Raw genomic sequence first — 24,625 nt, 5'->3', positions numbered from 1 at the left:
GATCAGTCTATCATTTTAATGGTAGGTTTATTTGAACAGTGAGAGACATAACAACAAAAAAATCCAGAAAAACGCATGTCAAAAATGTTATAAATTGATTTGCATTTTAATGAGGGAAATAAGTATTTGACCCCCTCTCAATCAGAAAGATTTCTGGCTCCCAAGTGTCTTTTATACAGGTAACGAGCTGAGATTAGGAGCACACTCTTAAAGGGAGTGCTCCTAATATCAGCTTGTTACCTGTATAAAAGACACCTGTCCACAGAAGCAATCAATCAATCAGATTCCAAACTCTCCACCATAGCCAAGACCAAAGAGCTCTCCAAGGATGTCAGGGACAAGATTGTAGACCTACACAAGGCTGGAATGGGCTACAAGACCATCGCCAAGCAGCTTGGTGAGAAGGTGACAACAGTTGGTGCGATTATTCGCAAATGGAAGAAACACAAAATAACTGTCAATCTCCCTCGGCCTGGGGCTCCATGCAAGATGTCACCTCGTGGAGTTGCAATGATCATGAGAACGGTGAGGAATCAGCCCAGAACTACATGGGAGGATCTTGTCAATGATCTCAAGGCAGCTGGGACCATAGTCATCAAGAAAACAATTGGTAACACACTACGCCGTGAAGGACTGAAATCCTGCATCGCCCGCAAGTTCCCCCTGCTCAAGAAAGTGCATCTACAGGGCCGTTTGAAGTTTGCCAATGGACATCTGAATGATTCAGAGGAGAACTGGGTGAAAGTGTTGTGGTCAGATGAGACCAAAATCGAGCTCTTTGGCATCAACTCAACTCGCCGTGTTTGGAGGAGGAGGAATGCTGCCTATGACCCCAAGAACACCATCCCCACCGTCCAGTGGCGGCTCCTGAAAAAATTCTCAGGGGGGGCAATTTTTCTGATGATTTAGGTGACCTACACACATTTTAAAAAAGATATGTCCAGCAACAACATGAAGACAGGGGCAGCATATAAGTCAATACCAGAAGCATTTATTGACTGATCTCAAAAGTGTTGGCTTACCAGGGTTGGTGGAGCCCTCAGTTTCATCTTTGCCTCGCAAAGCTAACTCAAACACTCCGCAAAACTTCACACACTGGATTAGCCGGCTGAGGATGTGGCGGTTCTTGCTAATGTCGTAGTAAATATATTTGTTATAGTGAATATGGAATATGATATGTTGAGTAAAATGTTGTGCTAAGATCTATTTAGGTCAGGAGCTGGTTATAAGTTCTGTTCCTATCCAATAACAATGGACAAAAGGGTCCTATCTTGTCAGCCTTGTCAGCAGGTGGCCAAGGACAACACCCACGCCATAGGCCTCTCAGTTCTTCCAACTCACGAGTTCTTGCTCTTAGGACACACACACACACACATCATCACTGTTAAACACACACACACACACACACACACACACACACATCATCACTGTTAAACACACACACACACACACACACAAAAATCCCCTCTCTTAGGCTGAACATTTGAAGACAGAGAACCCGACTCAGAGCCAATGCAACAGTGACACTAGCCTGGAGGGGACCTCGCCCAACTCATCAGGACCAATCAGAAGATCAGAACTACTAGATTCAACCTACTTCATTTATTGCATAAAATGTCTGCACACAATGTTTCGGGGCTCTCTTCAGATAATAATAATAATAATAATAATAATAATAATAATAATAATAATAATATGCCATTTAGCAGACGCTTTTATCCAAAGCGACTTACAGTCATGCGTGCATACATTTTTGTGTATGGGTGGTCACGGGGATCGAACCCACTACCTTGGCGTTACAAGCGCAGTGCTCTACCAGCTGAGCTACAGAAAGTGGATACTCATGGATGCGCATCGCAATTGTAAAATGTCAACACAATTGGAGACACCACGTCATTTTTGGAGACATGTTATTGACAGTAAACTATTGTAGATGCGACTGCTAACTAAATAAAACATTTTAGCTGGCTAGCTAATCATCTTAGCTAAATGTGGGGCAAACAATTCAGTTATTTACCGTTAATTTGAGGGATTGGGGTGAAAGAAATCGAGTTACATAGTGATACTTTACGATATACTGTATTGACAATATCGCAATATTTTAGCGCTAGTTGGCTGTACCTGCACCAAAACACCATTATTGTTCCTTCATAGCTTGTTCTCAATCTTTTCACATTGGGAGCCAATTTGTTTTCAGCACTTTTATTTCCATGACTGATCAAAACTCGTTCTCATGGCTTTCTGATCCCTCTGCAACAGACATATGGTGCGCAATAAAATCACAGTATCGAATCGCAATACGTATAGAATCATGAGACTCGCAATGCATATATCTTATCGTGAGGTTCCTGGCAATTCCCAGCCCAAGTTCATTTGCCACAACAAATCTCTTCGCTAGCAAACGCGATGTCTTCTCCAAAACGGCAATGTGTCTCCAGCAATGTTTACTTTTTTGACGTTCTATGGCATCTCCACTTTCCAAGCATATATGACCACATGTAATATTTTGGTAAGTGATGCAAATAGTGAACTATGTAGGGCCAGGATGTAAAATATATGTAGCTGCAGCAATTTCTCTTATCTGATATGGTAAGTAATGGGGCTTAATGTATAGCTCCCTAAGAGTTTGACGAACGGGTCCGTGCACGCGATTCCAGATATCTTTACCTCTGAATAAACTGCCTTTATTATACCATATCCACCCTGTCCAAAGTCTCTACTTGGTCTCAGTTCTCCAGTAAACTTGTGATTATCAACACTAACCTCATCGTTGTGGCGGCGGACAGCTAGCCTGTATCCCTCATCCAGTTGAGTGGCAATGTCTTTTTTCGTTCGTACCAATTTTTGGAAAATCCTCGGGTGTAGGACTTTCCGCCTTTAGTAGAAACCTGTTGAATTATTAAATTTGGTCTGGGAGGTCCTAATTGTTTCGTTGCCAATTTATCTTCATTTGTTCGCCGACAAAAAGGAACTTCTTTCAAAGACACAATCGAGTTGCACTGAACGCTATAGCCATCTTGATAGTAGTACGTGAATTGATTGATGAGGCTACCCGCTCTTTTCTTAGTTACGTTCATGGTTACGTTATGTATGACGAAAGCGCGTAAGTGCAAGCCCTCAGACACCCATAGAGATTGTATTGAAAGCTCTGAAATTTGAAAAAAATAGATTTTACATGGGAGTCTATGACAGACTTCTGGGCGATTTTCAACCTGACTGAAATCGCCCCAAAAGGGGGGGGAGCCATTTGAAGCACGACTTTAGCCTGATTTGACATTTAGTGGCAGTGTGGCACTGTGGCAGATCAGACGTCTAGATTACAACACTGATAACTACTGTTGCCGTGATATAATTGATTAGAAAAAAAATCCCTTCCTTTTCCCGTTTGGCAGTGCGTCGCCCATATCGCCCTATTGAACACACCGCCCCTGCCACCGTCAAACATGGAGGTGGAAACATTATGCTTTGGGGTTGTTTTTCTGCTAAGGGGACAGGACAACTTCACTGCATCAAAGGGACGATGGACGGGGCCATGTACCGTCAAATCTTGGGTGAGAACCTCCTTCCCTCAGCCAGGGCATTGAAAATGGGTCGTGGATGGGTATTCCAGCATGACAATGACCCAAAACACATGGCCAAGGCAACAAAGGAGTGGCTCAAGAAGAAGCACATTAAGGTCCTGGAGTGGCCTAGCCAGTCTCCAGACCTTAATCCCATAGAAAATCTGTGGAGGGAGCTGAAGGTTCGAGTTGCCAAACGTCAGCCTCAAAATCTTAATGACTTGGAGAAGATCTGCAAAGAGGAGTGGGACAAAATCCCTCCTGAGATGTGTGCAAACCTGGTGGCCAACTACAAGAAACGTCTGACCTCTGTGATTGCCAACAAGTGCAACCAAGTACTAAGTCATGTTTTGCAGAGGGGTCAAATACTTATTTCCCTCATTAAAATGCAAATCAATTTATAACATTTTTGACATGCGTTTTTCTGGATTTTTTTGTTGTTATTCTGTCTCTCACTGTTCAAATAAACCTACCATTAAAATTATAGACTGATAATTTCTTTGTCAGTGGGCAAACGTACAAAATCAGCAGGGGATCAAATACTTTTTCCCCCCACTGTACAGTTTCTAACCTCTGGATTACAACCAAATTATGATAAATGTACTTTTTTCCCTCACTGTATATTCTCCCTAACATCCTTACCCCCTTGCAACAGATGTGGGATACACACACACACACACACACACACACTCAACCCCTTTCCTACACAATCAACCATAAGCTCAGATGCTCAACGGTTGTTACATCCCAGAGTCCAACTCAAGAAAGGACCTGATTTACGAATGCATATACAGTTACAGCTGTTTGAGAAAGCATGCGAGATTTAGCAAAAATTGACATTTGACATTTGATTAACCTATGTCAAGTCCTAGGTGATGGAGATCAGATCCACCCTCTTCCCCTGAAACACAAACACTCTGGTCCCCCTTGGTAACCATTTTTCTCAAGCATCTCCATGCAGTCTGACCTTTCATTATTTTGTGCCACCAGGGCCACAATAATATGCTCCCTCTCTGATTGTCCGAGTGTGACCCCCTCCCCATGGGTTACTGCAGCCAGTGTTGCCAGCACTGCCACTACCTGAGTGTACCCCACCGGAATCCCCACCGGCTAGGTACAAGGTCATCAAGGTTCTCATTAGCAGCTTTGAGAATTTCCTTGTATATTATGCTCTCCCATCAGGGGGCTCTGGCTTTGTAGAACCAACCCTGCCAGGCAGGCTCAGAATCTTGAGGGGGCGTTGCCGCTCTAGTAGGTCTCTGACCACATTTATCTTTCTGTTTTGGCTGCATATAAGCAACTTACAGCAGGGCCATAAAACAGATGGGGACTTCTCTTTGGTGTATGGGTCGCTCAGGTGGGCGTCTAGGATATTGTGCTGGGGACAATAAAAGGCCACTCTAAAATATGCAGTTTAGTCACACAACACAATGCCACAGATGTCTCAAGTTTTGAGGGAGCATGCAATTGGCATGCTGATTGCAAGAATGTCCACTAGAGCTGTTGTCAGAGAATTAAATGTTCATTTCTCTACCATTAGCCGCTCCCCCCCATAAGCAAAATTGTTTCAGTAAGAAGAGGGCAATGATCCGTGTCTGCCATTTTGGTTTATCGTCCCAGCTCTAGTTAGTGTTCTTGTCTATCAAATTGTATAATCTACCTTGCTCTCTCCTCTGGCAATGGCCCGACTCGCACTCGTACACGCAAATAACGTGCACACACAGAGGCACACATGTGGATAGCGCTCTAACATCTTGAAAATGCGCCTCGAGTATTATTTGATGTTCAATTGTTTGTCTTTTGTTGTTGTGGTTTTTTAAGACCTTTGGAAACTTTAAGACATTTTAAGACCTATTAAGGCCTTTAAATCAGATGAATGAATGTAAGACTTTTTAAGACTCTGTAAGTGTGTACTTTTTGGCTGTGCAGGAGAGGAGATAACATTAGGTGTTAAGGTGAGGTCTTACCTGCATGAAGACCGTGTCAGAGATGGCTGATCCGTCACAGGGCAGTAGTCTGGTCCAGCCTCTGATCACTCCCTCCAGACCTCTCTCTACCACGTCCCACACTGACTGCAGCTGCTCCGCTGTCGACTTCTTGAACATTGAAAAAGTGTCCGTGTTTTTCTCTATGGGTGTCGACTCCACGCTGTTGTCTTCGCTTGAGGCTGTGGGACAACATGGGAAAAATAAATCACTGCAGATCCATGGGCCTAATTACACTGACATTGGAGAAGAGTCAGGGAAAATCTCAAATGAGACCATTATTTCAATATAGTGCACTTCTTTTGATCATATAGGGCAAATAGGGTATCAGTGTGAGCCTCAGTGTGGTAGTGGTGGTAGTAACAGTTAGCTATCTGTCTTCCTGCCTGAGTGGACAGTGGAGTCGGCAGTGCTCTCCATCACCATGGCCAGCCTGATGGTCATCTCAGCTAACACCATGGGGTCTGAGTCAGCCAGCTCACACACATGAGCCACCTCACTGAGCACAGACAGGGTCCACACCCACTACACAGAGAGAGAGAGAGAGAGAGAGAGAGAGAGAGAGAGAGAGAGAGAGAGAGAGAGAGAGAGAGAGAGAGAGAGAGAGAGAGAGAGAGAGAGAGAGAGAGAGAGAGAGAGAGAGAGAGAGAGAGAGAGAGAGAGAGAGAGAGAGAGAGAGAGAGAGCGAGAGAGAGCGAGAGCGAGAGCGAGAGCGAGAGCGAGAGGGAGAGACAGAGAGTATAACACATTATGAAATAAGTAGCTTTCATGTAAAGTACATATTTGCAGTGACTGATTTGTGTAGAGCTACTGTACCTTGTCCAGGTTCTCCATCTTGCCCAGGAAGCGTATGGGGTCCCAGTGTCGAACCTGGGCTCTCTGGAACACCATCTTACATTTAGACCAGAGATACAGCACTATGTCCATCACCAGGTCTCTGTCGGGTTGCACGTCCTGTACAACGATGAAGGATACACACAGGTATTCAGTAAGCAGTCACTGATTCAATATGGAAAAGATAGATCCTATAGGATGCTACAGAGCACTGTCTAACCTGTGCTGAACCACAGACACAGCTGTATAAGGCCTGCACCAGACCAACAAACTCCTCACTCATAACCACTCCCAGCTGCCTGTCCTTCTCTGTGGAGACACCACAACAACAAACATCTTAAATCACTGTCCAGCACTCTTTTGTTATATGCCATTTCAATAGTTCTACAGCTAGTTGACAGAAGTATCGACAGCCAGAGTACCAGACACAGTGTCGTCCTTGGTGTTGAGTCTGATCTTCTGTGTAGACATGAGGCGCTCCATGGAGTCCAGCAGGCTCAGCTCCAGCTCTGACTTCCTGAAAGTCCTCCCCTCCATTCTCTGTCCGCACACGCACACACGTCGGTCATTAGAACTGTGTATTATAACTGGAATCTAGCCATTCTCACTCCACAAGCATTACAGTGGGTGCCACAGTAGGATCATGTTTATCTGGACACAATGATTCTTCTGACCCAAATGTTTTCACCCAGTATATGCTGATTTCATCGATCCAAATCCAGAACACTTCTGGCTTAGTTAGTCAACTGTGTATGAAACTGATACGACGTAATTGTATGAAACCAGTCTCAGTAGAGGTGTGTTGTGACTTACAGGCAGCACGGTGTGTTGCAGTGTGTCAGAGAGGATACAGTACATGTCCCACTGCTCATACCGAAACAGCAGCTTGACAAACTTCACCGCTGCATCCACAGACACCTTGTTCTCCCCTGGGGGTACAAAGCAAAGCAGGATAGTCCTCTCAACAACATTGTCACTTTATCCATAAAGACAAGTTACAGTCAATTAAAAACATCTATCCAGTTTTAAATAAAAAATGTTATATGTATTCAAATCAACCCACTAATACTATCACCAAATGTCATTATTGACAACATTCACATATTTTAGATATCTTGCTAGAAGCCACATGTAGGTGCTTTGGAAATTGCCTTCAATTCCTAGTAGCTTTTCAGTTCTTTCTTGATTGCTCTAGCAAAAAAAATGGTTTGACCCACACGAACATGACCAATGTAGAATATGTTGAATCCTCATGGCCGTGTTAACGTAGTTGCCAGTGTTTATCAATCAATTTTATTTTTTATATAGCCCTTCTTACATCAGCTAATATCTCGAAGTGCTGTACAGAAACCCAGCCTAAAACCCCAAACAGCTAGTAATGCAGGTGTAGAAGCACGGTGGCTAGGAAAAACTCCCTAGAAAGGCGAAAGCCTAGGAAGAAACCTAGAGAGGAACCAGGCTATTTATAAAATATTTCCTTTATAATGTCGAAATAAACATTTCTCCAACCCCCATATCACACACTCACAAACTGAAATTATACTGTATGTGTCTACATTGTACAATCAAATGGTGAGAGAGAGACTCAAATATCACATTCATTTGTATATATCCAATGAATCGGGGCAAAGTTGGTTCCTGTTTCAGTCACGTCTTTGGTCACGTTTCCATGAGTCAAACAAAAACACCCTAATGATTGGTTGACGATAGAGCCTCCCACACTGCAGGCGATGGCTTCAAGATGGAGTTGGTGAAGGACACAATGGGCGCGTTCCTCTGCCCTGGCGTTGCTGACGAATGCCAGATCTTACAACGCCTGGATAGATATTTTACGTATCAGCTAACCACATCATATGTTATAGCAATCCGGTGCCCGAAGGCACAGTCGATGACGTGGCACGCAACCATTGGTTGATGCATACAACGTCTGAGCAGGGGAACGCGACCAAGCAGAAACTTGCAGTCGACTTCAATCAAAACTTCATGACCTTTGATCACATGGTTTTTGGTCAAGTTCATGCAGTCGACATGTAGGCACAAAAAGGACCATTTTTATCCCCATAATGCAACACACTTTGAAATGCTGATCCGCTTGAATTCACACTGCATTGTGACTGCTATAGTAGTGTGGCTACCCCCTCTCTCCCTCCCTCTCTCCCCTGGACCCTGGGAACAAACACACGCAGCTCAACGCGGTCTAGAAGTTACAGAGCAATAGTGTAGGAGGCTGCTGCAAGCTGCATTTAGTTGCTTGAGCACAACACAGTATTTTTATTACCCGATTAACGCATGCGAATTGCTGTAGTTGATCTTCACCCAATGATAGTTTTCATGCCCCTATTTAGCTAAATAATCTGCAGCTCTATAGCACTGGCGATGTCGTTCCCTATCCTAATTCAGGCTTCAAAGCAAGCAGTGTTTTGCTAAGAAAACTGGCTTGTGTAAAATAAACTAGAAAAGGAAGTTTGAGTATAAACTTTGTGTGCTTGCTCGGCTGGCTGAAAGTATTATTATTAATGGTACTGAAAGAAGTTTACATAGTGATGGGCCTATATTGTTTAGATACACTATATATATACAAAAGTATGTGGACACCCCTTCAAATTAGTGGATTTGGCTATTTCAGCCACACCCGTTGCTGAGAGGTTGCTGACAAATTCGAGCACACAGCCATGCCATCTCCATAGACAAACACTGGCAGTAGAATGGCCTGTACTGAAGAGCTCTGACTTTCAACGTGGCACTGTCATAGGATGCCACCTTTCCAACAAGTCAGTTCGTCAACCTTCTGCCCTGCTAGAGCTGCCCTGGTCAACTGTAAGTGCTGTTATTGTGAAGTGGAAACGTCTAGGAGCAACAATGGCTCAGCCGCGAAGTGGTAGGCCACACAAGCTCACAGAACGGGACCGCCGAGTGCTGAAGCGTGTAAAAATAGTCTGTCCTCGGTTCCAAACTGCCTCTCGAAGCAACGTCAGCACAAGAACTGTTCATCGGGATCTTCATGAAATTGGTTTCATGGCCGAGTAGCCATGGAAACAAGCCTAAGATCACCATGAGCAATGCCAAGCGTCGGCTGGAGTGGTGTAAAGCTCGCCACCATTGGACTCTGGAACAGTGGAAACACGTTCTCTGGAGTGATGAATCACGCTTCACCATACATTTACATTTTAGTCATTTAGCAGACGCTCTTATCCAGAGCGACTTACAGGAGCAATTAGGGTTAAGTGCCTTGCTCAAGGGCACATTTACGTCATTTAGCAGACGCTCTTATCCAGAGCGACTACAAATTGGTGCATTCACCCTATAGCCAGTGGGATAACCACTTTACAATTATTTTGGGGGGGGGGGGGTAGAAGGATTACTTTATCCTATCCCAGGTGTTCCTTAAAGAGGTGGGGTTTCAAATGTCTCCGGAAGGTGGTGAGTGACTCCGCTGTCCTGGCGTCGTGAGGGAGCTTGTTCCACCATTGGGGTGCCAGAGCAGCGAACAGCTTTGACTGGGCTGAGCGGGAACTATGCTTCCGCAGAGGAAGGGGAGCCAGCAGGCCAGAGGTGGATGAACGCAATGCCCTCGCCTGGGTGTAGGGACTGATCAGAGCCTGAAGGTACGGAGGTGCCGTTCCCCTCACTGCTCCATAGGCAAGCACCATGGTCTTGTAACGGATGCGAGCTTCAACTGGATGCCAGTGGAGTGTGCGGAGGAGGGGGGTGACGTGAGAGAACTTGGGAAGGTTGAACACCAGACGGGCTGCGGCATTCTGGATGAGTTGTAGGGGTTTAATGGCACAGGCAGGAAGCCCAGCCAACAGCGAGTTGCAGTAATACAGACGGGAGATGACAAGTGCCTGGATTAGGACCTGTGCCGCTTCCTGTGTAAGGCAGGGTCGTACTCTCCGAATGTTGTAGAGCATGAACCTGCAGGATCGGGTCACCGCCTTGATGTTGGCGGAGAACGAAAGGGGGTTGTCCCGCACTCTGGGAGGAGGACACAACGGAGTTGTCAACTGTGATGGCGAGATCATGGAACGGGCAGTCCTTCCCCGGGAGGAAGAGCAGCTCCGTCTTGCCAGGGTTCAGCTTGAGGTGGTGATCCGTTATCCATACTGATATGTCGGCCAGACATGCAGAGATGCGATTCGCCACCTGGTTATCAGAAGGGGGAAAGGAGAAGATTAGTTGTGTATCGTCAGCGTAGCAATGATAGGAGAGGCCATGTGAGGATATGACAGACCCAAGTGACTTGGTGTATAGGGAGAAAAGGAGAGGGCCTAGAACTGAGCCCTGGGGGACACCAGTGGTGAGAGCACGTGGTGCGGAGACAGCTTCTCGCCACGCCACTTGGTAGGAGCGACCGGTCAGGTAGGACGCAATCCAGGAGTGAGCCGCGCCGGAGATGCCCAGCTCGGAGAGGGTGGAGAGGAGGATCTGATGGTTCACTGTATCAAAGGCAGCAGACAGGTCTAGAAGGACAAGAGCAGAAGAGATAGAGTTAGCTTTAGCAGTGCGGAGAGCCTCCGTGACACAGAGAAGAGCAGTCTCAGTTGAATGACCAGTCCTGAAACCTGACTGGTTTGGATCAAGAAGGTCATTCTGAGAGAGATAGCAAGAGAGTTGGCTAAAGACGGCACGCTCAATAGTTTTGGAATGAAAAGAAAGAAGGGATACTGGTCTGTAGTTGTTGACATCAGTGGGATCGAGTGTTGGTTTTTTGAGAAGGGGTGCAACTCTCGCTCTTTTGAAGACGGAAGGGACATGGCCAGCGGTCAAGGATGAGTTGATCAGCGAGGTGAGGTAGGGGAGAAGGTCACCGGAGATGGTCTGGAGAAGAGAGGAGGGGATGGGGTCAAGCGGGCAGGTTGTTGGGCGGCCTGCAGTCACTAGTCGCAAGATTTTATCTGGAGAGAGAGGGGAGAAAGAAGTCAAAGCATAGGGTAGGGCAGTGTGAGCAGGACCAGCAGTGTCATTAGACTTAACAAACGAGGATCGGATGTCGTCAACCTTCTTTTCAAAGTGGTTGACAAAGTCATCCACAGAGAGGGAGGAGGGGGGGGGATTCAGCAGTGAGGAGAATGTGGCAAAGAGCTTCCTAGGGTTAGAGGCAGATGCTTGGAATTTAGAGTGGTAGAAAGTGGCCTTAGCAGCAGAAACAGATGAAGAAAATGTAGAGAGGAGGGAGTGAAAAGATGCCAGGTCGGCAGGGAGTTTAGTTTTCTTCCATTTCCGCTCAGCTGCCCGGAGCTCTGTTCTGTGAGCTCGCAATGAGTCATCAAGCCACAGAGCTGGAGGGGAGGACCGAGCCGGCCGGGAGGATAGGGGACACAGGGAGTCAAAGGATGCAGAAAGGGAGGAGAGGAGGGTTGAGGAGGCAGAATCAGGAGATTGGAGGGAGAAGGATTGAGCAGAGGGAAGAGATGATAGGATGGAAGAGGAGAGAGTAGTGGGAGAGAGAGAGCGAAGGTTGCGGCGGCGCGTTACCATCTGTGTAGGGGCAGAGTGAGTAGTGTTGGAGGAGAGCGAGAGAGAAAAGGATACAAAGTAGTGGTCGGAGACATGGAGGGGAGTTGCAGTGAGATTAGTAGAAGAGCAACATCTAGTAAAGATGAAGTCAAGCATATTGCCTGCCTTGTGAGTGGGGGGGGGGGGTGGTGAGAGGGTGAGGTCAAAAGAGGAGAGGAGTGGAAAGAAGGAGGCAGAGAGAAATGAGTCAAATGTAGACGTGGGGAGGTTGAAATCCCCCAAGACTGTGAAGGGTGAGCCATCCTCAGGAAAGGAACTTATCAAGGCGTCAAGCTCATTGATGAACTCTCCAAGGGAACCTGGAGGGCGATAGATGACAAGGATATTAAGCTTAAATGGGCTAGTGACTGTGACAGCGTGGAATTCAAATGAGGAGATAGACAGATGGGTTAGGGGAAAAATTGAGAATGACCACTTGGGAGAGATGAGGATTCCTGTGCCACCACCCCTCTGACCAGATGCTCTCGGGGTATGCGAGAACACATGGTCAGACGAGGAGAGAGCAGTAGGAGTAGCAGTGTTTTCAGTGGTAATCCATGTTTCCGTCAGTGCCAGGAAGTCGAGGGACTGGAGGGTGGCATAGGCTGGGATGAAGTCAGCCTTGTTGGCGGCAGAACGGCAGTTCCAGAGGCTGCCTGAGACCTGGAACTCCAGGTGTGTGGTGCGTGCAGGGACCACCAGGTTAGAGAGGCAGCAGCCACGCGGTGTGAGGCGTTTGTGTAGCCTGTGCGGAGAGGAGAGAACAGGGATAGGCAGAGGCATAGTTGACAGGCTGCAGCAGATGGCTACAATAATGCAGAGGAGATCGGGATGAAATGAACTAAACATCAGGGAAAGGAGAGAGCAGGCCTCCCTCACCAAAAAAAAAATATATATATAACTCTCCCAACTTCCACCTCAGAAACTATAATTGTTTCACTGAACCACCCGAGTAAAACTCTCCCAACTTCCACTTTAGAAATTAGAATTGTTGTAAACTACAGCAGACTGTTATCAGTAGCTGTAATTAAGTACAGCAGCTACCAACCACCTAACGTTAATGCCTCGGATGAGGTTAGAAAAACAGCTGAATGGTAGCAGCTAGCTGGCTCAATCACAGGTACTCTTAAGCATGAAATAACATTGGAAACAATTAACCATAGTTGCAAAAAGTTACCAGTAGCTACCCGCTAGCTAGCTAGCTTTGTTGGTCCAAGTAGTGGGTAGGCTAGCCTCGTGCTTCGCCGGAGTCCGCCGAATACAGTCCTTACCTACAATAATTACCTACAATAACCTTCAATAACTACCTGAGTAAGCTACCTATAATACCAAACTACAATACCTACCTACAATCTAAATACATGGTTTAAGCTTAACTCAACACCATATAAGAAGCCAAGCTTACCTTTCATAACGCAGCAACGATTAAACGTTGGGTAGCTAGCACAAAGATATTGTATTTAGCTACCACGGCCTGCTGGTAGTGTTGGCTGGCTAGCAATGGCTACTGTGTTGACTTTGTTTGAAAAACGGCGTCGCTGCGAACGAATGTAGCTGGCTAAAAGGATATTGTTTTTAGTTGCAACCGTTGCTAATAGCAACTCGCCAGCTAATCCAGGAGGTGAGTTAGCTAGCTAGCTTCGTGCTACATCCGGCACCGCCGAATACAAAAGTAACCTACAATAACTACACAACAGCTACCCACAACAGCCCACGATGCCTACCTATACTACTTAATAATATACAGCCCACGATGCCTACCTATAGTACCTAACTACAATCTAAATACATAGTTTAAGCCTTACTCGACAAAGCCCAAGCTATGTATAAAGCCAAACTGGCAGACTGCAATCAGTAGCCGAAATTAAGTACAGCAGCTACCAACCACCTAACGTTAATGATAATGAGGTTAGAAAAACAGCTGAAGGTGGCAGCTAGCTGGCTCAATTACAGGTACTCTTAAGCGTGAAATAACATTGGAAACAGCTAACCACAGTTGCTAAAAGTTACCGGTAGCTACCCGCTAGCTAGCTAGCTTTGTTGGTCCAAGTAGTGGGTAGGCTAGCCTCGTGCTTCGCCGGGGTCCGCCGAATACAGTCCTTACCTACAATAATTACCTACACTAACCTTCAATAACTACCTGAGTAAACTACCTATAATACCTAACTACAATACCTACCTACAATCTAAATACATGGTTTAAGCTTTACTCAACACCATATAAGAAGCCAAGCTTACCTCCTGCTAGAGAAAACACAACCTCTCCCGTCAGCATCCCAGTCGTTGCTGTCAGTCCGACAGACGAATCTGGGTTTGGCGGATGCCAGGAGAATGCTACCTGCCCCAATGCATAGTTCCAACTGTAAAGTTTGGTGGAGGAGGAATAATGGTCTGGGGCTGTTTTTGATGGTTCGGGCTAGGCCCCTTAGTTCCAGTGAAGGGAAATCTTAACGCTACAGCATTCAATGACATTCTAGAAGACTTTGTGGCAACAGTTTAGGGAAGGCCCTTTCCTGTTTCAGCAAGACAATGCCCCCGCGCATAAAGCAAGGTCCATACAGAAATGGTTTGTCGAGAACGGTGTGGAAGAACTTAACTGGCCTGCACAGAGTCCTGACCTCAACCCCATCTAACAGATTTGGGATGAATTGGAACGCCGGCAGGATTTGAACCTTGGTGTGTAGGGGTGGAAGACATTGTAATTACCATTAAGCCATGGAGTCTTGAGTGTTTAGACAGCACCGGGTGAAATGGTGTGTGTTTACATTGTCCCAAAGTGAAAACATTATTTTTTGTTGCTAGTAATCTAGCTATATTTCTAGATTAGATTGAAGGATGGCATGCTAGCTAGTTAGTTTGTGTTAAAAGCACTAGAGACATAAGACAGTAGTTGTGTGTTCAGTAGTTGTGTGGTTGTGGTCAGTAGTTGTGTGGTTCAGTAGTATTATGGTCAGTAGTTGTGTGGTCAGTAGTTGTGTGGCTGTGATCAGTAGTTGTTGTCAGTATTTGTGGTCAGTAGTTGTAGTCAGTAGTTGTGTGATTGTGGTCAGTAGTTGTTTTCCGTATTTGTTGTCAGTAATTCTGGTCATTAGCTGTGGTCAGTAGATATTGTGGTCAGTAGTTGTGGTCAGTTCTTGTGGTTAGTAGTTTTTGTGGTCAGTAGTTTGTGGTCAGTCATTGTTGTGGTCAGTAGTTGCGGTCAGTAGTTGTGTGGTTGTTTTGCAGGTTATTTGGGCCCTACAGTATGGATGTGGTGAGTAGTTGTGGTCAGTAGTTGTGGTCAGTAGTTGTGTGGTTGTGGTCAGTAGTTGTATGGTTGTGGTCAGTAGTTGTGTGGTTGTGGTCAGCAGTTGTGTGGTTCAATAGTTGTGTGATCAGTAGTGGTGTGGTTGTGGTCAGTAGTGTGGTTGTGGTCAGTAGTTGTGGTCAATAGTTATGGTGAGTAGTTGTGTGGTTGTGGTCAGTAGTTGTGGTAAGTCACTCTTTGTGACACCTGACCACATGACTGGAGAGTAGTCCAGGTGCAACAAAACTAGGGCCTGGAGGACCTTCCTTGTTGATAGTGTTGTTTAGAAGGCAGAGCAGCACTTTATAATGGACAGACTTATCCCCATCTTAGCTACTGTTTTGACACCTTAACACTCGGTCGTAAATTAGGCAGGAGGGGAATCTCTCCCTTTGCTCCTCAGTATTGGGAAATAACTCTCCCTTTGTTACCGAAGGTTTTGCCACCCAAAGACTTCAACATCCAACAATGAACACTGGGACAATATATTTCAACATCCGAATGTTGGGAATGATGAGAAATGGAATATGGAAAATTAATGTATATTTAGTGATGTCATTAAAAATGGTATAAAGGCATTAGCCGTCCTCAGAAGACCACTTCCAGAACGAGTGAAAGTAAACAGACAACTAAGAAGAAGGACATTGTGTCCTCTTGTGGACAATCAAAGCCTTACACCTGAGAACAAAGTAGAAGGCCCATCCGAAGGAAAAGGCCCAATCGAACCCTTTCCACGAAGGCCTGGATCCAACGGAGATACACGACGAAGACTTTCAACACGTAAATATATGCATTACTTCTTACCGAAAAGGGCTGGCAGTTCGGAGCAAGGTATTAGGATTACTATGAGAGTAATTCCCAAATGTATCATTTACATTTTAGTCATTTAGCAGACGCTCTTATCCAGAGCGACTTACAGTTAGTGAATACATATCTTTTTTTTTTATACTGGCCCCCCGTGGGAATCGAACCCACAACCCTGGCGTTACAAACGCCATGCTCTATCAACTGAGCTACATCCCTGCCGGCCATTCCCTCCCCTACCCTGGACGACGCTGGGCCAATTGTCCCGGTCGCAGCCGGCTGCGACAGAGCCTGGATTCGAACCAGGATCTCTAGTGGCACAGTTAGCACTGCGATGCAGTGCCTTAGACCACTGCGCCACTCAGAATTGTAGTTCCAAGTGTTGCTTCTCTTCCTCTCTCGCTCTATCTCTCTTTCTTTAACTCTCCATCTTTTGTAACAAGTGTCATATTGTGTTAGTCCGCTAGGGACCTGTCATCATCATATTCAGTTTCTAATCAATAACCTATACCGTGTGTGTGTATCCTGGCTGTGACTGGTAGTTGTTGTAGTTGTGTGGTTGTGGTCAGTAGTTGTGTGGTTGTGGTCAGTACTTGTATTGTTGTGGTCAGTAGTTGTGGTCAGTAGTTGTGTGGTTGTGGTCAGTACTTGTATTGTTGTGGTCAGTAGTTGTGTGGTTGTAGTCAGTCGTAGTGGTCAGTAGTTGTGTGGTCAGTAGATGTGTGGTTGTGGTCAGTACTTGAAGTCAGTAGTTGTGTGGTCAGTAGTTTTGTGGTTGTGGTCAGTAGGTGTGTTGTCAGTAGTTGTGTGGTTGTTGTCAGCAGGTACATGGTTGTGTTCAGTAGTTGTGGTGAGTAGTTGTGGTCAGTAGTTGTGGGATTATGGTCAGTAGTTGTGGGGTCAGTAGTTGTCTTGTTGTGGTAAGTCGTTTTCTTGTTGTGGTCAGTAGTTGTTTGGTCAGTAGTTGTATGGCTGTGACCAGTAGTTGTTGTACTTGTGTGGTTATGGTCAGTAGTTGTGTGGTTGTGATCAGTAGTTGTGTGCTTGTGGTCAGTAGTTGTGTGCTTGTGGTCAGTAGTTGTGGTCAGTAATTGTGTGGCTGTGATCAGTGGTTGTGTGGTTCCATAGTTGTGTGGTAAGTAGTTTTGGTCAGTAGTTTTGTGGTTGTGGTCAGTAGCTGTGTTCAGCAGTTGTGTGGTCAGTAGTTGTGGGGTTGTGGTCAGTAGGTATGTGGTTCAGTAGTTGTATGGTCAGTAGTTGTTGTCAGTTGTTATGTGGTTGTTGTCATTAGTTGTGTGGTTTTGTAGTTGTGGTCAGTAGTTGTGTGGTTGTGGTCAGTAGTAGTGTGTTCAGTAGTTGTGTGGTTGTGGTCAGTAGTTGTGTGGTTGTGGTCAATAGTAGTGTGTTCAGTAGTTGTGTGGTTGTGGTCAGTAGTTGTGTGGTTGTGGTCAGTAGATGTGGTCAGTAGTAGTGTGTTCAGTAGTTGTGTGGTTGTGGTCAGTAGTTGTGTGGTTGTGGTCAGTAGTAGTGTGTTCAGTAGTTGTGTGGTTGTGGTCAGTAGTTGTGTGGTTGTGGTCAGTAGTCGTGGTCAGTAGCTGTGTGGTTGTGGAAAGTAGTTGTGTGGCTGTGGTAAGTAGTTGTGTGGTAAGTAGTTGTCTTGTTGTGGTCAGTAGTTGTGGTCAGTAGTTGTGTGGTCGGTAGTTGTGGTCAGTTGTTGGAGTCAGCAGTGGTCAGTAGTTCTGGTCAGCAGTTGTGGTTAGTAGTTTTGGTCAATAGTTGGGGTCAGTAGTTGTGGTCAGCAGTTGTGGTTAGTAGTTTTGGTCAATAGTTGGGGTCAGCAGTGGTCAGTAGTTGTGGTCAGCAGTTGTGGTTAGTGGTTTTTGTGGTCAGTAGTTATTGTGGTCAGCAGTTGTGTGGTTATGGTCAGTAGTTGTGGTTAGTACTTGTGTGGTCAGTGGTTGTTGTCAGTAGTGGTTGTGGTCTGTAGTTGTGTGGTTGTGTATGTATGAAAATGTATGCACTCACTAACTGTAAGTCGCTCTGGATAAGAGCGTCTGCTAAATGACTAAAATGTAAATGTTAAATGTTGTGGTCAGCAGTTGTGTGGGTGTGGTCAGTAGTTATGGTTGTGGTCAGTAGTTGTGTGGTTGTGGTCAGTAGTTGTGTGGTTGTGTGGTTGTGGTCAGTAGTTGTGTGGTTCAGTAGTTGTGTGGTTGTGGTCAGAAGTTGTGGTCAGCAGTTGTGGTCAGCAGTTGTGTGGTTCAGTAGTTTGTCATTTGGAGTGTTCTGCTCATTTTAAAGTTGGTTTGGAGTGTGTATCTTAATCCTTAAGAGTCTAAGGCGGGGGAATGATAACATATGGAGTTGTTTTAAGATGGTGATATGCAAGGATCATTTAGCTATTGGATTCTGTAGATGTGGAAGGCCGCCATTGGCGTATGCGGTGGATTGAGACACAGCCCATGCAAAAAAAACATCTATAGCTTAAACAGATCCGATTTTGATGGGGATTTTGTTATTATGCTAATTGTATTTCCGCGAGGGTGCGGACATCAGCTCTAAGGTGGTAAAAGGTGTACGAATACCAGTGTTCCAAAAATTGCATATTTTGGTCACCATAGACCTCCATGTTAAAATTTGAATATTTAACTGATTATATTTCAAAAAGTATGATGAGTATCAAAGATGTAAATGTAAGCAACTCAAGTTAATCCTCTCTGCACATTATGAAATTAAAATTGTATATTTTGCATAAAACCTGTAGGAGTTGCTGTGGGAATAATAACAAAAATAAGTAACTGAAGTGTGTTGTTTCGCAATCACCCTAATCACAAGTTCAATAGCTCAATACAGTTAAATCGTTTTTTAAATTGTTTCCTTGTTGTACACTTGAGAATACCACAGGGTTAGATAATAATTTGGTGAACTTTATAAATGTAATTTGTTTATTGATGAAGCAACTTTGTCTGCTGCTCAAAAAGACATGGGTTTGGCTACCTGTTCAGACACAAACAAGCTTGATGGGCGTACTTCAAATTACTAGGCGATAGCTCGAGGGGGTGGAGGGATCTGGGCGCAATGCGTTGTGGGAATCAAAGGTCTGGGAGACATGCCAAACTCGGCGGTCGTGACAAATTATGACGTTTAGGATGAGCAATAGTCGAAATTAAAGATTTGCCTAAAATAAATCTAGTTATAGTTTGTTGTTAAAAAACCAACAGACAGTGTAACATTAGGAAAAGTGGGCAATTTTGGATTTAGGGTAAACTTCCCCTTCAGCGCAATACTAGCTAATATGGAAAGACAGTACTCCAAAGTTCTCACCAGCAGCAGCCATGTCCATCAGAGTAACGTTGGCTGTCACTGCATTTAAACAGGTGGGGAGAGTGTCATCCCTGGCTCGCTCAGTGGAGCCTCCAATTCCTAAACATACAATGAAGGGAAACAGCATCAAATCTCAATAAGTCCAATCAATTGTAGTCTTGTCCAACAGCCACTGTGAGACTAATGATGCGTAGTCTAATGAAGCTAGCCTATGAGTGTGTGGGCTAAAGGATCTCTCTTGCAAAATAGATTCTTAATCTCAATGAGACTAACCTGGATAATGGTTATATAAAGTGCATTTGGAAAGTATTCAGACCCCTTTTTTTGTTACGTTACAGCCTTATTCTAAAAATGATTAAATACTTTTCCCCCCTCATCAATCTACACACAATACCCAATAATGACAAAGCAATGTATTAAAAAGCAATGTATTAAAAATAAAAAACGGAAATATCACATTTACAAAAGTATTCAAACCCTTTACTTTGTTGAAGCACCTTTGGCAGCGATTATAGCAAATAGTTGTAGTACGAATAGTGGGGGAAGATAAATAAACAGATACAGTGCATTCGGAAAGTATTCAGACCCCTTGACTTTTTCCACATTTTGTTAAGTTACAGCCTTATTCTAAAATTGATTCAATTGTTTTTTTCCCTCATCAATCTACACACAACAGCCTCGAGTCTTCTTGGGTATGACGCTACAAACTTGGCACACCTGTATTTGGGGAGTTTCTCCCATTCTTCTCTGCAGATTCTTTCAAGCTCTGTCAGGTTGGATGGGGAGTGTCACTGCACAGATATTTTCAGGTCTCTTCAGAGATGTTCAATCGGGTTCAAGTTCGGGTTCTGGCTGGGCCACTCAAGGTCATTCAGAGACTTGTCCCGAAGCCACTCCTGCATTGTCTTGGCTGTGTGCTTAGGGTCATTGTCCTGATGGAAGGTGAACCTTCGCCCCAGTCTGAGGTCCTGAGTGCTCTGGAGCAGGTTTTCATCAAGGATCTCTCTTTCCCTCGATCCTGACTAGTCTCCCAGTCCTTGCCACTAAAAAACATCCCCACAGCATGATGCTGCCACCACCATACTTCACCGTAGGGATGGTGCCAGGTTGCCTCCAGACGTGACGCTTGGCATTCAGGCCAAAGAGTTCAATCTTGGTTTCATCAGACCAGAGAATCTTCTTTCTCATGGTCTGAGAGTCTTTAGGTGCCTTTTGGCAAACTCCAAGTGGGCTGTCATGTACCTTTTACTGAGGAGTGGCTTCTGTCTGGCCACTCTACCATAAAGGCCTGATTGGTGGAGTGCTGCAGAGATGGTTGTCCTTCTGGAAGGTTCTCCCATCTCCATAGAGGAACTCTGGAGCTCTGTCAGAGTGACCATCGGGTTCTTGGTCACCTCCCTGACCAAGGCCCTTCTCCACCGGTTGCTCAGTTTGGCTGGGAGGCCAGCTCTAGGAAGAGTCTTGGTGGTTCCAAACTTCTTCCATTTAAGAATGATGGAGGCCACTGTGTTCTTCGGGGCATTCAATGCTGCAAAACATTTTTGGTACCCTACCCCAGATCTGTGCCTCGACACAACCCTGCCTCGGAGCTCCACGGACAATTCCTTCGACCTCAGGGCTTGATTTTTGCTCTGACATGCACTGTCAACTGTGGGACCTTATATAGACAGGTGTGTGCCTTTCAAAATCATGTCCAATCAATTGAATTTACCACAGGTGGACTCCAACCAATCAAGTTGTAGAAAGATCTCAAGGATGATCAATGGAAACAGGATGCACCTGATTTAATTTCGAGTCTCATACCAAAGGTATTTCTGTTTTTTATTTTATTTTTATTTGCAAAAATGTCTATAAACCTGTTTTCGCTTTGTCATTATGGGGTATTGTGTGTAGATTGATAAGGAAAAAAATGTATTTCATCAATTTTAGAATAAGGCTGTAATGTAACAAAATGTGGAAGTCAATGGGTCTGAATACTTTCTGAATGCACTGTAAGTACAGTACTAACCAGACAGTATACTGATGCCTGCAGACATGAGTTCCAGGGAGACCTCCTGTATCTCTGGCTCCTCAGGCATGCCTGTCTGTAGTGGGCGGCGGGAGGTGTCCCACAGAGCTTCCACTATCGCCAGGAACTGGGCAGCGTTCCCCTCAAACAGCTCCATCAACACTCGCTCTGTAGGAGTTCGAGGCCACGGCATCTAGAGAGGAGGGAGGGAAGGGGGAGTGAGAGAGGGAAGGGGGGAGATAGATAGAGAGAGCAAGAGAGATAGAGAGAGCGAGAGAGAGCGAGCGAGATAGATAGATTATGACTATAGTTATCAAAATCCAGAAAAGAGCTGTTAACTTCTACAACCACCTAAAAGGAAGCGAAGCCCAAACATTCCACCACAAACACAAACAGACCCCAAAGAGCCCCAGGACAGCAACACAAAGCAAAAAATGCAAAAAGATAACTATTTGAAACACTGGAAAGAATCAACCAAAGAACTGAGCAAATTGGAATGCTATCTGGCCCTAAACATAGAGTACACCAGTGGAGGCTCCTCAGAGGAGGAAGGGGAGGACCATCCTCCTCAGTGAATTCAGAAAAATGTAAATAGTGAAGCGTTAAAAAAGTTATCCTTTTTAGATAAAACTATACTAAATATATTCACGTCACCAAATAATTGATTAAAACACACTGTTTTGCAATCAAGGTCTACAGTAGCTTCAACAGCACTCTGTAGAGTAGCACCATGGTGTAGCTGGAGGATAGCTAGCTTCTGTCCTCCTCTGAATACATTGAATTCAATACAAAGCCTAGGAGGCTCTTGGTTCTCACCCCCTTCCATAGACTTACACAGTTATTATGACAACTTCCGGAGGACGTCCTCCAACCTATCAGAACTCTTGCAGCATGAACTGAGGGATGCTATGTTAGCTAGCTGGCTATGGCTATCCAACACTGGAACTCTTCCAAGTCAAGGAAAGCTTATGGTTTTATTAATTTATTTCCACCGGGGCCGCCGGTGTAACTGCTAAATTGATTGCTGCTGACTACACTGTACTGCATCATTGTAGCGGGTTAACTAACGCGTTAGTTATAGTAGCTATGTTGACTGTGACGTGACAACGATGTAGGCTGTGTGAAGCGGTTAGCAGTCATGATATGAAGGTGTCACGGTTCAGACAGACGACCAGAGGACCACAATTGCGTCACACCAGAAAGTTTATTAAAACTTAAGGGAACAGGGAAGTAGGGAGTGAGTGAAGGCTCCAGGGGTAACAGGGATCCCGTCCAATGTGCTGGGTCTGTGCCCCCCCCCAGTGGCAGCGATGCGTCCTATGAAGCCGGTGGTGGGTGGTCCAGAAGTCCTGGGGGGGGGAGACACAGACACAACAGGGCGGATGAAACAAGGCAGCAGTACAGTTCAAGGGAAATCCAAATACGTAGTAGCAAGGCAGAAGGCTGGTCAGAGTTACCGGGATCGAAGAGTAGTCAGGAGTCGTTATGGCAAAAAGCAGGTCTGGATCTCCTGGGGCAGAAGAGTATCCAAACATCAGGCAGGTCCGGGAACACAAAACCAGGGTGAGCCAGAAGCGCGAGCAAACAGGTTCCGGGTGTGAGCTTTGCAGACGATCTGACAAAGGAGAGCTGAAAGACAGGGCTTTAAATACTGGGAGAGGTAGTGGGTAATGCAGCGCAGCTGGCAGAGTAATTAGAGCAGAGCAGAGCAGGGACAGGTGGAGCTAGTTAGGCTGAGTAGAGAGAGTGGTGAGCAGAGTGGAAGAAAATAAAGGGTAACCCGGTGGAGTGAGAGGCTCATGACAGAACCCCCCCCCCAAGGGACGGCCCCAGAAGTCCCAAGAGCAACACCACGCCGGGCGGGAGGAGGGGAGCCGGAGGAGGGCTAGAACTCCTCCGAACGGTCCGAGTGAACGTCCTCATCCTCGGAGGAAGCCGGAGGGCCGTGGTCGGGAGATGGGACAGGTCCCGAGACAGGATCAGGCACAGGACAGGAAGCCGAGCGGGCAGGACGGTTAGGGACCCCTCTGGGGCGGCCCCTACGGATTGCAGGTTGATCAGGATGCCGTTGGTGGAAGGCGGTGATGAGAGTCCTATCCACAATCCGACTAGCTGGCACCCAGGTCCTCTCCTCAGGTCCATAGCCCTCCCAGTCAATGAGGTACTGGAGACCCCTACCCCTCCGTCTGGACCGAAGCAGGCGGCGGACGGTGTAAACCAGACCACCATCGACGAGCCGTGGAGGAGGAGGACAAGGCGCAGCAGGGACCAGCGGACTCTCATGAATGGGCTTAATCTTAGACACATGGAAAGTGGGGTGCACCCTCAGGGAATTAGGCAGTTGGAGCCGGACAGCAGTTGGGCTAATCACTCTTATGATAGGGAATGGGCCAATGAACCGAGGTGCCAGCTTCTGCGACTCCACCCTGAGTGGCAGGTTCTTCGATGACAACCACACCCTTTGACCAACATGGTAGGTGGGAGCAGGAATTCTCCGACGGTTGGCCCCGGTAGTGTAGCTGGCAACGGATCTGAGGAGTGTGGCTCGGGCTTGTGACCAGGTGCGGCGACATCGACGGGCAAAAGCAAGTGCAGATGGGCAAGTAACCTCCTCTTCCTGGCTGGCAAATAGAGGAGGCTGGTATCCATAAACACATTGGAAAGGGGACATACCGATGGCAGAGCAGGTCAGAGAATTGTGTGCGTACTCCACCCATGTCAATTGCTGCGACCAGGAGTGGGGGTTGCGTGAAGTCATGCATCGCAGTGCCTTCTCGAGCTCCTGATTTGCCCGCTCTGACTGCCCATTGGATTGGGGATGGAATCCGGAAGTCAGACTGACTGTGGCTCCCAGCAGGTGACAGAACTCCTTCCAAAAAGCGGAGGAGAATTGTGGACCACGGTCAGAAACTACATCCTTTGGCAGTCCGTGGATCCGGAAGACGTGTTCCAGGACCACCTGGGCGGTCTCCTTGGCGGTTGGGAGCTTGGGGAGGGGAATGAAGTGTGCCATCTTGCTGAATCGGTCAACTATGGTGAGAATGACGGTCATGCCACTTGAAGGGGGCAGCCCCGTGACAAAGTCAAGGGCGATGTGAGACCAGGGACGTCTGGGCACAGGCAGGGGCTGCAGCAATCCGGCTGGGGGCTGGCAGGACGACTTGTGTTGGTTGCAGATGGGGCAGGCTTGGACGAATTCCCGTACATCCTTTCTCAGAGAGGGCCACCAGAACCTCTGGGCGAGCAGGTTGTAAGTGCGGGTGGAGCCAGGGTGACAAGCTAGGCGGGAGTCATGTCCCCACTGAACGACCTGGGACCTCAGGTTTTC

General features: G+C 46.2%; 1 protein-coding gene across 1 annotated transcript in view; it reads right to left on the bottom strand.

The window, feature by feature from the left end:
• cfap54 (cilia and flagella associated 54) overlaps positions 1–24,625 on the bottom strand; it is a gene marked incomplete at its 5' end in the record, with an annotated part of 138,402 nt that overhangs the window by 100,339 nt on the left and 13,438 nt on the right. Inside the window, 8 exons of the mRNA XM_084178040.1 lie at positions 5,528–5,727; positions 5,920–6,070; positions 6,362–6,499; positions 6,600–6,688; positions 6,802–6,919; positions 7,193–7,308; positions 19,290–19,388; positions 21,298–21,490. Of these exons, the coding sequence (XP_084034166.1) occupies positions 5,528–5,727; positions 5,920–6,070; positions 6,362–6,499; positions 6,600–6,688; positions 6,802–6,919; positions 7,193–7,308; positions 19,290–19,388; positions 21,298–21,490 (1,104 nt within the window). The remainder of the gene's footprint in view (positions 1–5,527; positions 5,728–5,919; positions 6,071–6,361; positions 6,500–6,599; positions 6,689–6,801; positions 6,920–7,192; positions 7,309–19,289; positions 19,389–21,297; positions 21,491–24,625) is intronic.

Source organism: Coregonus lavaretus, assembly GCF_964263955.1.
Source record: "Coregonus lavaretus genome assembly, chromosome: 15".
NCBI lineage: Eukaryota > Metazoa > Chordata > Actinopteri > Salmoniformes > Salmonidae > Coregonus > Coregonus lavaretus.
Note: the sequence above shows the minus strand (reverse complement) of the source record. Positions and strands in the feature narration are given on the sequence as shown.